At 34.6% G+C, this 17,601-nt stretch overlaps 2 protein-coding genes across 3 annotated transcripts in view; one reads left to right on the top strand and one right to left on the bottom strand.

The window, feature by feature from the left end:
• LOC109047300 (tyrosine-protein phosphatase non-receptor type 4-like) overlaps nucleotides 1-15,313 on the top strand; it is a 45,477-nt gene extending 30,164 nt beyond the window's left edge. For both annotated transcript variants that reach the window (XM_042749890.1, XM_042749891.1), the window contains 12 exons: nucleotides 3,349-3,508; nucleotides 6,447-6,527; nucleotides 7,409-7,465; nucleotides 7,736-7,892; nucleotides 7,995-8,167; nucleotides 8,576-8,666; nucleotides 8,744-8,805; nucleotides 8,902-9,048; nucleotides 10,345-10,473; nucleotides 10,553-10,701; nucleotides 10,813-10,948; nucleotides 11,618-15,313. In XM_042749890.1, coding sequence (XP_042605824.1) covers nucleotides 3,349-3,508; nucleotides 6,447-6,527; nucleotides 7,409-7,465; nucleotides 7,736-7,892; nucleotides 7,995-8,167; nucleotides 8,576-8,666; nucleotides 8,744-8,805; nucleotides 8,902-9,048; nucleotides 10,345-10,473; nucleotides 10,553-10,701; nucleotides 10,813-10,948; nucleotides 11,618-11,716 — 1,441 coding nt within the window. In that variant the 3' untranslated portion in view covers nucleotides 11,717-15,313. The remainder of the gene's footprint in view (nucleotides 1-3,348; nucleotides 3,509-6,446; nucleotides 6,528-7,408; nucleotides 7,466-7,735; nucleotides 7,893-7,994; nucleotides 8,168-8,575; nucleotides 8,667-8,743; nucleotides 8,806-8,901; nucleotides 9,049-10,344; nucleotides 10,474-10,552; nucleotides 10,702-10,812; nucleotides 10,949-11,617) is intronic.
• On the bottom strand, nucleotides 13,962-17,343 carry LOC109047303 (keratin, type I cytoskeletal 17-like). Its single transcript, XM_019065005.2, has 8 exons — nucleotides 16,854-17,343; nucleotides 16,292-16,374; nucleotides 15,861-16,017; nucleotides 15,152-15,316; nucleotides 14,947-15,072; nucleotides 14,485-14,705; nucleotides 14,349-14,398; nucleotides 13,962-14,193 (listed from the first exon to the last, which is right to left on the bottom strand). Exons 1-8 carry the CDS (start codon nucleotides 17,019-17,021, stop codon nucleotides 14,087-14,089), a joined length of 1,077 nt encoding a protein of 358 aa, XP_018920550.2. The 5' UTR covers nucleotides 17,022-17,343; the 3' UTR covers nucleotides 13,962-14,086.
• Between the last annotated feature and the right edge of the window lie 258 nt (nucleotides 17,344-17,601).

Raw genomic sequence — 17,601 nt, 5'->3', positions numbered from 1 at the left:
CATTTAAATTAATGAGTAAATTTGTAGTTTACGCATAATTATTTTTTTTTTATTTACAAATAGACAATAGTAAAATTTATTGGCAGTTTTTATTATTATGATTTTTTTGTTCACATAATTTTTGCAGTCCTATAGTTTAGTTAATAATTCATAAAACCATTCTTACGTATTGATTTGCTTATGTTTTATTAGGCTCATTGTTTGTGGGAAAAAAAAAAGTTGAAGATATAAATGCTACAGTATAAGACCCAGCTAACTGATTAATTACAGACTATTTTCATTATTAGATTTTAGGGATGTAACGATTAACCACGAGCCGGTTGAAAATCGATTCCAATATGTCACGATTCAAATTGTTAGAGATGCTAAACAAATCGCGATTCAATTAGGGGTAGGAGTTTATATCATGTATGTCTGAGAGAAACTAGTCTCGCACTGCCAGACCTTCAGCCGTCAGTCTGGAATCCATGGCAGCTTTCATTGAGGCTGAGACTATAGGGGAACTTACTGTCTTTAGAAAAGTTTAGATGGTATTTTTTCATCTTGCCTCTGTATAATGCATATTAAAGTTCATAAGTGCAGTGCTGCTTTGTTTACAGCGGAAACCAAGGAAACGCTTTAAGCGCCACCTGCTGGCAGAGAGTGAATATGCATCCTGTTCAGCTCGTCTGCTGTTTCTGTTTCATGCAGATATTTTTTTTGAATAGTTTCACAAAACTGAAGTCAAACCATTCTGTTTTTGCTTCAAATTTCGAAATTATACTATCTAATTTAGATTAAAAACTGCTTGTTGCATGTATGTATTAATTTTGTTTGTTTAATGTTTAAAGCCTTATTTGTTTATATGAAGAGATTTCTTTTATTTGTGTTACTTATTTCATTTGGGGCTTGTTTAAACATTTCAATTAAGTTTTGTTATTTACATTTACATTATATTTAAATATTGTTATTTAGCAGACGCTTTTATCCAAAGCGACTTACAAATGAGGACAATAGAAGCAATCAAAACCAACAAAAGAGCAATAATATGCTAGTGCTATATTAGAATATTATTATAGTGTTATATTTCAATATCACAAAGAAATGTGCAGCATTTTTTCCTAGCAATAATAAAAGGACACATTAAATTTATATTTTTTTATTATTATAGTGGTATATTTAAATTTAGAAAATTTTTGTATAGTATAATGAGTTGATTTAATCGTGACATCCCTATTAGATTTCATTAATTTAATCTATTAGTTGTCTAACTTGAAAAAAAAAAATACAGTATATCTTTAAAAACAATGTTTGAGTGTTGAGTAAGTCTAAATTTGTATGTTAAGCAGATCAGGCAAACTGTACACTAACCTTCATTCATTTCAACTGTTTAATGCAAACAATTTTACGCTATTCAGCATTTTCGACTCGGCACATTCAACTGTTACAACCCACAGTTAAACAACACAAAAGACGAATCGGATATCTCTCCCTTCAGCCTGACAGTCCAAACAATCTTGGTCTTCATTCTAACAGCATATTTTTTTTTTGCCTCGTTTGTTTTTATTATGTAAATGTCCTGGAGGCCGGGGCCTTGAGCGCTGTCTGTAGACTGCAGAGCAGAGGGGCTTTCATGCTTGAAATCTGAGCATTCATAATGAGACCCTGTGTGTGTGTGTGTCCGCAGACATGGCTTCTCTCTGAGCAACAGTCCCGGGTCTTAATACTCTTCGCCTGCTATGCAAATACGCCAAGCTTTGATGAATTGTTGGAAATCTTTGATAAATACCCAGCAGATATACAGCACTGCTCATGCCTCCTGCTACATACAGAACATAAATCATCGTTGTTGCCTAGGCTACACCATTTTATAAAAAGTCTGAAAATGGGGGAATCAGGGGCAATCAGATCATCTTACACATGATCCTTGGATGGTTTACAGTTCAGTTTATGCCTTACAGACAAGGTTCCCACAGTTATGGGAAAAAAAAGTTAGATCAGGGAATTTAAATAAAAAATTAAAAAATATTTTTTTATATAGTTTAAAAACTTAATTTTTAGGCTTGGAAAAAATTGTCTAGTTACACTTGTCTCTAAAATATTCAATCTGCTAGAAATTGCTGTTTATAAGGGCAAAAATCCTAGTCTAGAAATCATGCACAACTGGAAAAGTTATGAAAATTTCATAAGTGAAAAGATATGTGAGAGGTCAGAGTTTGTCATATCTATAATTTTGCCATAAAAAAATAAAATTAAGGAAATAAATTAAAAAATAATAATTATAATAATAATAATAATCAGAAGAATTTCTCTTATTTATCAGCCAGTATTGGATATTTAATTTTGGATGTTTGTTTATTCGTATATAGTGCTAAAAATTGTAAAACAAAACAAAAGTGTGAATATACAGTATGCATTTTAAGCACAAAAAAAGCTTATAATAAAAATGTTACAGTATAAGAGTAAAAAATTACTTGCTATTGACGTTAACTTTTATTTTTGTTTTACTGTTCAATTCATTCCAGATTTTATTGCTTAGTTTTTGCTGCACTAGGATTTATTTTTTTAATTAATTCGTAAAAACTTGTTTGGAGAAACTATTACAATAAATTTAATGCTTAAGTTTATAGCTTAGGAAGTTTAAGTTTTATCACATAGTTATTAAATTTAATGGATAGTACCAGATTTAACATTTTGAGAGCATTTTCTTATAGTAGAGAACTCAGCTTATTAATTGTAACTATTCAACTTTCATGTCAAATTGAGTAGTTATCAATAATTCATACTGTACATTAATAATATTGTAATACCTAACACTAATCTATTGATTTAAGTTTTTAGTATTTTATTTCAATTCGTTTAGCTTGAGAATATGTAAATGATACATATGCAAATACATTATACATTTTTAATTACAATTTTTAATTTTAAAATGTTTCCTTTTTGCATTTGTAAACAGGATTTTTAATAGGCTATTCTTTCTTTCATCTAAATTTAAAAACCGATTGGACAGGTTTTAATAAGTGCATCCTTGAAAATTTGTATTATTAAAAGTATAAAATCTGCATAACTATTTATCTGTAAGTTCCACAGTCTGTTTCTACATTAATTGGAGGAGGTGTGATATTTGTCTCTCTAAAAATGCAGTAGATGGCGCAAAACACTTACACAAATACTCCTTCAAACAAATCATACATAGACTCTTACAGGAGTGTTTTCCAGACTTTATATATTCATTAACATTTAATTTATGTTATGTATTTATTTGATGTATCTTGCGGCTAACAGCTCTGACCTCTAAGCTACACCGCCCACAAATGCAATACGTTGTGTATTCATGAATTCATTTTTGCATGAATGTTTTTCCAGGTCTCCTGATGTGACGACAGACGAGCAGCCGCCGGCTCTGCCCCCAAAACAGTCCAGAAGAGACCCTCTGACCCACAACGGCAGATCGCAGTCTCAGCACGAGCTGGACGAGCACCTCAGCGAGCTATACAACGTACCTGCGCCTTCAGGAAAGAGCATGGTGAGGAAAACACTTTCTTACACGCATAAATGCTACTTGTGTTTGTTCATTTCTTATTCATCGTTTGATTTGTTTGTGTTTTTTTCCACAGAATGGAGCCGTGCCTCATGATAATCTTGTTCTGATTAAAATGAGGCCGGGATGAAAACGGAACGATTTGGATTTAACGTTAAGGTGCGTTTTTGATTATCCAACTACAGTTGCACTTTTTGGAAGCTGAAATCGAATATCATAAATCATAAAAAATGATCTTCTTCGTGTTGATTCAGTATCTAGAATTGTTAGATGTAGCAGATGACATAAAATGCGATTGTCTGCTATTTAACGCTAGCTTTTAATGATATTTTAAAATTGTTGTATTTGTTCATTTTACAAATAAAATTCATGAGTTGATTTAATCGTGACATCCCTATTAGATTTCATTAATTTAATCTATTAGTGTCTAAGCTTGAAAAAAAATACAGTATATTCTTTAAAAACCAATGTTTGAGTGTTGACGTTAAGTCACGAATTTGGTATGTTAAAGCAGATCTCTGCAAACTGTACACTAACTGCTTCATATTCTTTCCACTGTTTTTATATGCAAACCATGTTAATAACTCTATGCACGCATTTTCCGACTACGGTCAGCTATTCAAATGCTCACAAGCCCAGCACACTCGTGAACCGGAACTAACCACGAAAGACGAAATCGGTATATCTCACTCCCACCTTTCAGCCCTGCCAGTCCAAACAATCCTGGTCTTCATTCTAAGGCAAGTTGGCATATTTTTTTTTTTCTGCCAATAGTTTGTTTTTATTATGTAAGTAATGTCGCTGGAGGCCGGGGCCCTGAGCATGTCTGTAGAGCTGCAGAGCAGCAGGGGCTTTCATGCTTGAAATCTGAGCATTCATACATGAGACCCTAGTGTGTGTGTGTGTGTGTGTGTGTCCGCAGACATGGCTTCTCTCTGAGCAACAGTCCCGGGTTCTTAATACTCTTCGCCTTGGCTATGCTAGCAAATACGCCAAGCTTTGATGAATTGTTGGAAATCTTTGATAAATACCCAGCAGATATACAGCACTGCTCATGCCTCCTGCTACATACAGAACATAAATCATCGTTGTTTGCCTAGGCTACACCAGTTTTATAAAAAAGTCTGAAAATGGGGGACATCAGAGGGCAATCAGATCATCTTACCCATGATCCTTGGATGGTTTACAGTTCAGTTTATATTGCCTTACAGACAAGGTTCCCACAGTTATGGGAAAAAAAAGTTAGATCAGGGAATTTAAATAAAAAATTAAAAAATATTTTTTTATATAGTTTAAAAACTTAATTTTTATGGCTTGGAAAAAATTGTCTACCTTTTACACTTGTCTCTAAAATATTTAATCTGCTAGAAATTGCTGTTTATAAGGGCAAAAATCCTAGTCTAGAAATCATGGCACAACTGGAAAAGTTATGAAAATTTCATAAGTGAAAAGATATGTGAGAGGTCAGAGTTTTGTCATATCTATAATTTTGCCGTAAAAATAAAATTAAGAAATAAATTAAAAAATAATTATAATAATAATAATAATAATCAGAAGAATTTCTCTTATTTATGAAGGAGCCAGTATGGATATTTAATTTTGGATGTTTGTTTATTCGAAAAATATAGTGCTAAAAATTGTAAAACAAACAAAAGTGTGAATATACAGTATGCATTTTAAAAAAAGCTTATAATAAAAATGTTACAGTGTGTAAGAGTAAAAAAAATTACTTGCTATTGACGTTAACTTTTATTTTTGTTTTAACTGTTCAATTCATTACAGATTTTATTGCTTAGTTTTTTGCTGCACTAGGATTTACTTTTTTTTGAATTAATTCATAAAAACTTGTTTTTGTGAAACTATTACATTAAATGTAATGCTTAAGTTTATAGCTTAGGAAGTTTAAGTCATTTATCACATAGTTATTATTAAATTTAATGGGTAGTACCAGATTTAACATTTTAAGAGAATTTTCTTATAGTAGAGAAACTCAGCTTATTAATTGTAACTATTCAACTTTCAAGTCAAATGAGTAGTTATCAATAATTCATACTGTACATTAATAATATTGTAATACCTAACACTAATCTATTGATTTAAGTTTTTTAAGTATTTTATTTCATTTCGTTTAGCTTGAGAATATGTAAAATGATAACATATGCATATACATAATATACATTTTTAATTTACAATTTTTTAATTTTAAAATGTTTCCTTTTTGCATTTGTAAACAGGATTTATAATAGGCAATTCTTTCATCTAAATTAAAAAACCGATTGGACAGGTTTTAATAAGTGCATCCTTGAAAATTTGTATTATTAAAAGAATAAAATCTGCATACTATTTATCTGTAATGTTTCCACAGTCTGTTTCTATATTTAATTGGAGGAGGTGTGATATTTGTTTCTCTCTAAAATGCAGTAGATGGCGCAAAACACTTACACAAATACTCCATCATACAAATCCTAACATAGACTCTTACAGGAGTGTTTTTCCCCCAGACTTTTATATATTCATTAACATTTAATTTATGTTATGTATTTATTTGATGTATCTTGCGGCTAACACCAGCTCTGACCTCTCAAAGCTACACAACCCACAAATGCAATACGTTGTGTATTCATGAATTTATTTTTTGTATGAATGTTTTACCAGGTCTCCTGATTGTGACGACAGACGAGCAGACCGCCGGCTCTGCCCCCAAAACAGTCCAGAAGAGACCCTCTGACCCACAACGGCAGATCGCAGTCTCTCAACCTTCAGCACGAGCTGGACGAGCACCTCAGCGAGCTATACAACGTACCTGCGAAGCCTTCAGGAAAGAGCATGGTGAGGAAAAAACCATTTCTTACAACGCATAAATGCTACTTGTGTTTGTTCATTTCTTATTCATCGTTTGATTTGTTTGTGTTTTTTTCCACAGAATGGAGCCGTGCCTCATGATAATCTTGTTCTGATTAAAATGAGGCCGGATGAAAACGGACGATTTGGATTTAATGTTAAGGTGCGTTTTTGATTATCCAACTACAGTTGCACTTTTTGGAAGCTGAAATCGAATATCATAAATCATAAAAAATGATCTTCTTCGTGTTGATTCAGTATCTAGAATTGTTTAGATGTAGCAAATGACATAAAATGCGATTGTCTGCTATTTAACGCTAGCTTTTAATGATATATTAAAATTGTTGTATTTGTCATTTTACAAATAAAATTTAAATGACAAATGTGTAATCATAATCAAATATCAACATGTTTATAATTATGTTTAACATAATATATAATAATTAAAATTGCACAAAAATAAATAATAACAATATTTCATTGTTTATATAAAATTACATATTTAAAATGACAGAAACCTTACTGTATATTTATTAAATAAAATTAAAGTAATAAAAAAATACTTTCAGTTTTAGATTATTTTATTAAATTATAATTAAAATGTACATAATTATAATAATAACCACAGTAATTATTATTTTTATATATTATTCAATTAATAATTTATATATTATTTAAAAAAGAACATAAAAATATATAAATCTCTCTTTCTCTCTCTCTCTCTTTATTCAATTATTTATTTTTTTTTTATATATATATATATATATAAAATTCTGTAATTGTTTATACAGCATATGTTAATTTTTTAATTATGTAATGTATACAGTACTAAGAAGGACCACAATAATAATTATTTTTGTAAAATATGTATAAATACTATTTATATAATTATAATAATAAATAATAAATATATATATATCTGTGTGTGTGTGTGTGCATAATTTCTTTTCTTTCTTTTTTTTCCTACTAAAATGTGTTTATTTATTTTTAAGCATGTATTAATATACGTTATTATATGTTAATAAATCTCTTCTTCATCCACAGGGTGGCGCTGATCAGAGGATGCCCATCATAGTGTCCCGTGTGGCTCCAGGAACTCCGGTAAGTTCATGCATCTGTCAGAGATCAGATGATGTGTGTTTTTATGTCAGGTGACATGAGTCTCGTTAAAGTCACGAGGCGCTTCAGTAAACTGCAGCTCAGCCCGATGGTTGATTCTTGATTTCATTCCCTCAGACAGGAATAATGAAGTCTGAAAGATTTGAAATTCAGGTTGTTATTTAGACAGACTGAATTAAATGCTGATTTTGGACTTCTCGTTGTGATCTATATGGCCCTCACCTATCACCTGTGACCTTTGACCTCTGTCAGGCTGATATGTGTATGCCGCGCCTCAACGAGGGCGACCAGGTGGTGCTGATTAACGGTCGTGATATCTCAGAGCACACTCACGATGATGTGGTTATGCTAATTAAGGCCAGCTGTGAGGACCAATCAGGAGAGCTCATCCTGCTCGTCAGGCCCAATGGTACGATCCGTCCGGACGAGCCTTCAAATTTGAAACTTAAGTAGTTTCAATTATATGTGAAATCTAAAATGCACTAACTTTCTTTCCTTCATTTTCCTTCAGCCATCTATGACGTGGACGAGGAGCAGGAGAAGCTGGATCTGGAGCCAGATTTCCAGTATATTCCGGAGATGTCCGGTCTGGAGCTGAGCCACTCAGAGGCCGATAGTTTGAGATCCTGCATACAGCTGCTGAGAGATGGGCTGTCCAGCGGTACTGTGGCTGCACAGTTTGATGTAAGTTAGACAACATATTTATGTATGTGTGTGTGTGTATATTTGTGTGTGTGTGTGTGTATCACATATCATTTTCATTTTCATTTCTGATTGTGTTGCTATCTACATCTAGAAATCTTACATAGCACTGGGTTGTCGGCTGCATTACATTTTAGTTGCATAATTTCCTGTTGCTCGTTTCAGACTGTCTCAATTACTTCCTGTTTGCTGAGCTTGCTGTTTTATTGTCATGAACTAATCGCAAGCTTAATTTAGCCTGTTTATTAACTATCATAATGAAAATAATCACTATGAAAATGAAACTGCTGATATTGCACAGTAACACACAGTAAAAAGTCATATTATTTTTGTTTAAAACTTAGGCAGAAATTGTATTTTGTTCGCTTAAACATTTCCTTTTTTTTACAGCAACTGTACAGGAAACGTCCTGGGATGTTCATGTCTTGCGCCAGATTGCCACAAAACGTCTCCAAAAACCGCTATCGGGACATTTCTCCATGTGAGTACACACAGCGTGCGTTTGCTTTGGACTTCATGATTAGCTGGATGCTCATACCTGTTTATTTTGTGACACAGATGACACCACTCGAGTTGTGTTGAAGGGGACTGACGATTATATCAATGCAAATTTCATCAATGTGAGCATTCATCATTGATTATGGTTATTTAAAAGTTATTTTGTCAATGTTTTGTGCTTAGTAAATTGTCATCTATTTATATTTGTGTGTTTTCAGATGGAAATCCCAGGTAAAGGTGAAGTAAAGCGGTATATTGCCTGTCAAGGGCCTCTTCCTGGGACCTGCTCTGACTTCTGGCAGATGGTGTGGGAACAGAGCGCCACCCTAGTGGTCATGCTCACGACACAAGTTGAACGTGGCAGGGTATGAAGATATTTATGTTTGTGTTCTGGAAGATGGTTTGGGGTGGGAGGGTATGAATATTTTTATTTAAATGAATATATATTAAACTGTGTTAGTACTTTAATAAAATTGAGAAATTCTGTAAACTACAAATAGTAAAAAAAAAAAAAAAATGTGTTATGTATATTATATTTTTATTTATTTTCAAGTGGTCAACATCAGCAATTAGTGATTTTAAAATTTTTAAATTTAATAATTCAGTTAATGATAAATTAACTACTTTGCTGGCCTTATGTGGTTAGATTTTATTGCTACATATGTATGTATGTGTGTGTATACGTATGTGTGTGTATATATATATATATATATTATATATATATATATATATAGATATATATATATATATAGTGCTGTCAAATCGATTAATTGCAATTAATCACATTAAAAAAAAAACATTTGTTTTTACATAATATGTGTATGAACTGTGTGTGTATAATATATATATATATATATATACACACAGGTAAATGAATATATATTTAAGAAATATTTATGTGCATATGTTCAGATAAAGTATGATTTTAACTGTATCCACTGTGTGTGTGTGTGTGTGTGTGTGTGTGTGTGTGTGTGTGTGTGTGTATATATATATATATTATGTGTGTATATATATAATATATATATATAGATATATATAAAATTAATAAAATAATAGAAATATAAAACGTGTTATATAGATATATATATAGATATATCAATCGCGATTAATCACATTCAAAATAAAGTGCATAAAATTAATTAAATAAAATTCAAAAAATTCATAGAAAAAGAAATTTAATTGCAAAATGTCATGAATTAATTAAATAAGTTACAAATAAATTACTTCCCTGGTCATACGTATGTGTCAGATTCATTGCTTTGTTATTCTTATGTTTTTTTTAATGCCTTTAATAATCTCATCTAACTGTATTATTTTTTTCTATAATCAAATTGTAAAAATTTATCAACTGCTTTTCCTTTCTGTTAATATAACTATGACCTTGAGGGCAGGGCCTAAATATTAACCAATTAACTTTTGGCTTAGTGTGTTCCAAAGTCAAACAATCCAATCAAATCCTGACAGATAAATCAAGTCCCGCCCTACATTACTTGTCTTTTAATATGTTCACTTATATTACATCACTTTCTGGAAGTTAAATGATATGAAAATGCCTTTTTGTAACTTTTAACTTTACTTTTGTCCTCCACGTGGTTGTGTTCTGAATTCTATCAGTGATTTTGCCAAGATATGATATATCTTGACATTTTCTGTTTCAGGTGAAATGTCATCAATACTGGCCAAACGTTTCGGCAAGTGGCACCTATGGAGGCTTTCAGGTTACATGTGTGTCAGAGGAAGGGAACTCTGCATACCTGCTCAGAGATTTGACGCTTACACACTTGGAGGTGACGTATCTCTTAAAATGTTTATTATTTTTAGTGTAAATAGATTTCTGTGCTAATATTAGTCTGGAATCTTGTTCAGAGTAAAGAAGAAAGGCTGATTTGTCAGATGCAGTACTTGGCATGGCCTGATCACGGTGTTCCGGACGATTCATCAGACTTCTTGAACTTTGTCAGTCAAGTACGCAGCAAAAGAGCGGACGCACCAGAACCTGTAGTGGTTCATTGCAGGTCATGCCTAAAAAATGTCCTGACAGTATCCACAATCAACATCTCATAAGCTAGAAAAAACACCATAATGGTGAACAAAATGTTTATTAACTCCACCCCTTTTTCTTCCAGTGCTGGGATTGGTCGCACCGGGGTGCTTATCACCATGGAGACAGCGATGTGTTTGATAGAAAATGGTCAGTCGGTGTATCCTTTGGACATTGTCAGAACCATGAGAGACCAGCGTGCCATGATGATCCAGACTCCTGTGAGTAGACTACTACACATTGTAGCTCCTTCTGGCCAAGAACCGCCCACTTAGATGGGAAGAGACTGTTTGATTGACAGGTAATGTTACGTTTAGTATGTAGATGTGCATTTAAATGCAAAAGCTTTTTCCAAAAACAATTTATAGCAGTGGATTAATACAGACAGACTGTCTAAAAACTGTATCAAACTAGTTAATTTAGTTGCGTTGAATTGATCCGCTTCCGTTAACGTCACGTTCAGATGCACATTAATGGCAAATGCTTTTTCCCCAAAGCAATTTATAGTTGTATCATGTGCTACGGGAACAATTTAGTTGAATTACTATTAAGTAACTCAAACAAAGTTCATATATATCTAAGATTCCTTGCTACAAATTTTGCAAACTAATCGAATGATTAATTCTTCCCTCGTGTATCGATATTTTTCCCATAAAACAATTTTGAGTTCTAAACAATTTAGTTAACTTGCTATTAAGTATCAAAATATCTAAGATTCGACGCTACAAACTAAGCAAATTTTGGTTAATCCAACGACTAGTTCTTTCATGTTGGAAAACAGACTTTCAAAGATTGCGTAAAAGCAAATGTTATTGCGTTTGTTTGTAAATGCAGTTTTGTTTATTCATTAAACATCTGAGTCACTTCACATTCATTTTGTTTGTTTTCAGAGCCAGTACCGTTTTGTCTGTGAAGCGATTCTGAAAGTTTACGATGAGGAGATCGTAAAGCCGTGCAAGACTGAGCCTCCGGTCGAAAAGGAAGAATGAACACCGTCCTTCAACGTTTCTGAGGTTCTTCTGTGATTTACAACTACTGCCAGTGAGATCTGCGCTCAGCTCGCTATCGCCCCCTGCTGGAAGGCAGCGGACATGACCGCCTGCAAACTAGAATACAGACGAAAAAGCACTATTGCACTTTACTGCGACAAACAATGACTTTAGGGGATTTTTTTTTTTGTTTTAAAAAAATAAACAAAGTACCAGGTTACTGATGAGTTGGGTACTGTTTATAATTTTACTTATTTGGGTTAGAGAAAGGAATTTGCTTTTGCTTTTGTGCCAAAAGCTGAAATGAGCCACAGTCCATGTCAGAATTAACTCTTGCAACTAACGACAGCACGTTTTATGTTTTATTTATTTGTTTTGGGGGTTTTTAACAGTGAACTTGAAAGCAACAGGTGCTCTGTCCATTCTCTTCCCTTTTCCCGACTGTAATTTTTATGTTTGAAACATAAGTTAAAATTGTTAACATACTTTTTTTTTTTAAATTGTCGAACAAAAAAAAAACTTTTAAGGATACACATTTAATTAGTTTTTCCCTGCCGCTTTAAAGATAGTCTTTCCTGAAGTACTTAGACTTTCGTAAAGTACTTTCGTTACTTAATAAAGTTTCCATGGTATTGTTACAGTTCTCTCTAAATTTAGCGAAATTAGCAGTCCACCAGCTGCGTTGAAAATGAGCCATGGTAAAGATGTTTCTTGCTGCCAAATTTCACAGCTGTTTGCCTCTAAAACTGATTGGTGTGTCGCTTTGGCTAATCGCTACTTATTGCAAGGCTACGTGTAGTACGTAACGGCTGGCGTTTGTATCGTTAAATATGCATCAGGCAGCTGTTCTTCTTTCAGATCCATGTTTGCCAGATCTTTGAAACATTTTATTTAGAAAATAAAGCGGTGAATTTCACATTAGCTTTGTTGGCGGAAACTGGATTACTCAATTGATAGGTATTGACGCAAATGAAATGTTTAATGTACGGTTTAGTCTAGCGTTCTCTCTGGTTAGCATAACATATCACATCACATATTCACAATTACCAATCTTCTTCCATGTTTACGATCAAATTTACAAAACTTGTACTGTAAGAAACCAATTACCTACAGATTTTAATTGTTCATCTTGTATGAATATTTTTGTGTTTTTCGTTGAGAAAAAGTATCTCCACCACTCTCTGAAGATACCGGTTTAAATTCAGCTTATGATTTGTTATGCTTATCCATATCTCCTCTTCTTTAACTAGTTACCTGTTAGAAATTACCTGCGATATACTCAAAAGGTGGTCATTTAGTTCTTGCTATGACTGTAGAGATGATGGCATTTACAGAACTCATTGGCAAAATTTAATTTAACGATCAATAAATTTAAATTTAAACATTTTTAGTTTTTAGTTATCATTTTCTACATTCTGAAGAGAAAAGATACGTACAAATTATGGAGCAAAATGTTTTTAATGTGACACTCCGGACCATCGTAATTGTTTGCGAATGTTTTTATGATCATTTCCCCCATACAATGATTTTCGGTGCCATTGCACAAATGTTTTTGGCATTAAGGACCAATCACGCCCACCGTTTTGAATGTGAGCCGATTTTGCTTCAGTGTACGTCGTTATAGCGCCGCAGCTAGAAATTTACTACCGACGTTGCGTCGGAAGTGGTGGTATTTTTGTATTTAACTAAAAAAACGAATGAAAAAAGGACAGCACTTTGCAACTGACTGTGGTAGTCAGCTGTGCTACTGTAGAATTTATACTGTAATTGTGTGATGGGGAAAAATGTGCGGTTTAATTATTTATGTTGAACATTTTGTCAAATACGGACACCTGTGGGGTGGGTGGGGGGCTCTTAACTACATAGTGTCATATGTGAAATACTTGTAAATACAATGTTATATATTAAAAGTGTTCTGAAAAGATAATGGTGGTTATTTTTGTTTTAGTATGTTTTTAAAATGTCAGAAAAGTACACAGGAAATTGTATGTCATGTTTGTACATCTCCCAGTTGTGTTTGTGTGTTTGTATGTTTGTGAGAGAGCGAGTACGTGTTTTGTATAGACTGTTTTGTTTCTTACTGACGTACCTTTTGAAATTGTGCTTAATTAAGCTGACTCGTCTTTTGGGGCTTGTGACACACGTCAAATCAAATATAATACAGCTCGAACTTCTATTTTCAGTGTTGTTTTTGATAAATATCGACCTGCTACTCATACAGGAATGAAATAACAAACACATTTAATTTCGCAGCTTGTCTTTTTATTTTTTTCTTGGAATTTCACATGAGATGTTGAACAGGGATCAATTAATCAGCCGTACTGAGACTGAAAATTCATGCCGGCTTCGTGGATCTCGTTGCTGTCATTTTTACTTCTTCACGACCTCAACGTCAACATCCTCTGTTCGAGAAACGACCTTTCCATCAACCACCTCTTCGATTACTGTGCGAACACGCTTGGTAACCACAGGTTCGGCTGGAGAGGGAAAAAAAAGTTAAAAGCTACACAAATGCATCTAATTATCAACGTTTTAATTGTATTTAAATTTAAATTGATTCATGTAGTATAATTTTTTTAATATGTATAATAGATCCCCCCCCAAAAAAAGGACACCCATTAAAAACACTTACGCTTGGGAGGAGGAGGAGTTGCAATCTCTACAAATTTGACTGTCTGTGTACTGTAAGAAAAAAAGAAAAATAAATATCGTACAACTTTGTGATCTTTATAAAGACAACGTTCGTTTGTTTATTTGTAAAAACTTACTGCATGCCCTCTCCATCCAGAAGTCTCCTGTACTCAGCAATCTCTAACTCTAGTCTGGTCTTGATGTCCAGGAGCAGTTTGTATTCGGTGCCCTGTCTTTCGATGTCGATGCGCACCTGAGAAAGCTCCGCCTCAAGACCGTTAATGACGGCCTGCAATTGGCTGAGCTGGATGCTGTACCGTGACTCCGTCTCTCCCAGTGTGCCTTCCAGTGCAGCTTTCTGTCAAATCATAAAGCATAGAAGAACGGTGAGGGTGCGTAATAAATTACGTAAGTGGCTCCCTCTAGAGGCAGCTATTGCAAAATGTATTTTTTAAACATTATTGATCAATGCTAGTAGAAATTAGAGCATAGAATATAAAAACAGGGGTGTGGCAGTGAATGTTGGATAAAAAAAATTCTCCCCCCAAGTGGTTGTGGAAATGTTAGTATGAATTGCAAAGAGAAAGAAAGACTTTTACCAAGCTGAGCTGTGACTGTAGTTCGATCTCCAGGCTCTGAAGCGTCCTCCTAAGCTCGCTGATTTCACTGCGGGACAGTGTGATGTCTTCTTGTCTGGTGGTTACCTGCTTGTTCAGATCGTCAAACTGTGGGGACAGAGATTTGAGGTCAGTGTCTGGATGATTGTGTATGTTTTAGCCATCGAGAATAAGAACAAACACTTACTTTGACCTTGTACCAGGACTCCATATCTTTGCGGTTCTTCTCGATGACGCCTTCATATTGGTGTCGGATCTCCTCCATGATGCGGGCCATGTCTTGCTGAGGTGCAGCGTCAACCTCTACGTTTACGCTGCTGGAGGACATTTGAGCGCGAAGAGCTGCAAGTTCCTACAGAGCAATGATATAGCTGTTAGCTTATGCACCTTTTCCTACACTGCACATTTTCAGAAGAATGGTTTGTTCTGAAAAGTGGCAATTGATATTGTAGGAGATGGACGTGCTTGATCTTTGACTAGCGCAATTTCGCAAAATAGTTGCAAATTGCTCCCTCTAGATGCAGCTAGCAGGAAATATGTTTTTTAACATTCATAATAAAAACTAGTAGGAATTTGAGTGGAGAGTAATAATTAGGGGTCTGGCTATGCAGTTTCAATCAAATAAAGCTCCCCCTAGTGGTAGAAATTTTACATGAGCTTTCACGCAAAATTTCCAATTGCACGGGTGTGGTAAATGTGACCGCACCTTGAAGCTTTGATCTCCAATGCTTCAGGTAACATTTAATTACAGGACTAGTGTTTCTAATAGTGCCTAATTTTTAAAACTACGCTTGATTGGAGAAGATAATCGGTTTGGTGGATTAGTTGGTAATCATCTTGCTTCACTGCACCGGGTTTGCCCTGCCTAGAGGGCCATAAAACGTTTTTGATCTCACCTCTGCATGGTTCTTCTTCAGGTAGATAAGCTCTTCCTTCAGACCTTCAATCTGCATCTCAAGGTCTGAGCGAGTCATGGTGAGTTCGTCCAGAACCTTTCTCAGACCGGCGATATCAGCCTCCACGGACTGACGAATGGCCAATTCATTCTCGTACCTGAAGCCACCAAGAATAACAATGGTTAGGTTGGGAATCTAGAAAAACACAAGTGTTGTGTGACAAAATGTGGAGTGTGACATTAACAAGCTCATAAAATGAGGGGAAACCCTTGCTGGGAATGAAAGATTGGTTTACCAGTCTAGACTGGTTTAAGCTGGGTTTTTTTTTTACTTAATTACTAGAATGGAGCGTGATATTAAAGTTATATTAACTTCATGAAAAGAGGTTTTAAATGATGGAATTAGAAGGTGGAGGTTTTTGTTGTACTAACTTGACTCTGAAGTCCTCGGCTGCCAGTTTGGCGTTGTCAATCTGAAGGATGATTCTGGCATTGTCCAGGGTGGCGACAGCGATCTAAAGATAAACAGATAAAGAACTGAAACTCCCTGACCTTTACATTCTTGTATATATTTCCATATATATTTTTATGTATCCATAATATAGTTTGTATACATGTTCTAAAACATGTGCATATAGATTATTACTTTCTATTTCTTAGATTTATTTAGTTGTAGTTACCTTATTACATAAATTTGCTTTATGTCAGTTGCCAAGATAACATTTCTAGTTTAGATATATAAAATATTTTATATAAATATATATAAAACAACACCGGTGACATTATTATCCAATATAGACATGCAGACTACAGGGATTGATCATCTTTCATTTTTATGTTTTAGTTTTATTAATTTACTGTATTACGTCAATAAAATATTACGGTTATAGTACTATGGTCATGAGTAGTGTAGTTTACTTTTCATTGAAATATATTCCTTTTTCACGTTTCAAATAATATAAATTTTATAGGTATGTAATGTAAAATTACTCACTTTTTTGCGCAGGTCTTCGATTGTGACGTAATAGTGGCTGTAGTCTCTGGAAACGGGGGTTCTCTTCTCGTACCACTCCCGGATCTGGAACTCCAGTTGCGCGTTGGCTTTCTCCAGGGAGCGCACCTTCTCCAGGTAGCTCGCCAGACGGTCGTTGAGGTTCTGCATGGTGGTCTTCTCGTTGAAAGACACACCGAAGCCATTGTCACCGCCGCCGAGCGCGCTGGCCAGGTCGAAACCGCTCTTGCTATTTTGTGCGTAAGAGACGCGCACGCTGGAGCCCCCTGCACCTGCGTAGACACTTGGCGCATGACCGACGGCGATGCGCTTGGAGTATCCACCGCTGAGCGAGAGCGAGGTGAAGGGACGAGAGCTGGAGCCGGACAAGCTCTTGCGTGAAAAAGAGCATAACCTGAGTCATGGTTTCCGTTCCTGTTGCCTTTGCGCTTTGCTGGACACCTCTGACAGCTGCTTAATGGTTTTGGAGAGCCAATGATCTTTTTATACAGTTTGACCTTGGGGGTGTGGTTATTTTAGCTTATTTATTGCAATGATTATCGGAAAAGCATCGAACAGGTGTGTCCAGGGTGCGTCTGTAAAATAGCCCAGGACGAAGCCCTGGGGCACGCCTAACCTGATCGTCAAGATTTTATGAATAAACATTAATTCTAGGTTAATTCCCCAGAATTTAAGGTTTGATGGGTCAGGATAGACATAACAAAAGAGTACCACTTTATAACGTTTGCTA

This window comes from Cyprinus carpio, chromosome B22, assembly GCF_018340385.1.
Source record: "Cyprinus carpio isolate SPL01 chromosome B22, ASM1834038v1, whole genome shotgun sequence".
Lineage (NCBI taxonomy): Eukaryota > Metazoa > Chordata > Actinopteri > Cypriniformes > Cyprinidae > Cyprinus > Cyprinus carpio.
The sequence above is the reverse complement of the archived record's forward strand: the minus strand, read 5'-3'. Positions and strand labels throughout refer to the sequence as shown.

Coding starts and splice junctions, on each gene's coding strand:
- LOC109047303 (XM_019065005.2), bottom strand. CDS start 17,021: ATGCAGAACCTCAACGACCGTCTGGCGAGCTACCTGGAGAAGGTGCGC. Junction 14,706..14,946: donor TACAGTCACAGCTCAGCTTG/GTAAAAGTCTTT, acceptor ATGATTTGACAG/AAAGCTGCACTGGAAGGCAC. Junction 14,399..14,484: donor CTGGATGGAGAGGGCATGCA/GTAAGTTTTTAC, acceptor TTTTTCTTACAG/TACACAGACAGTCAAATTTG.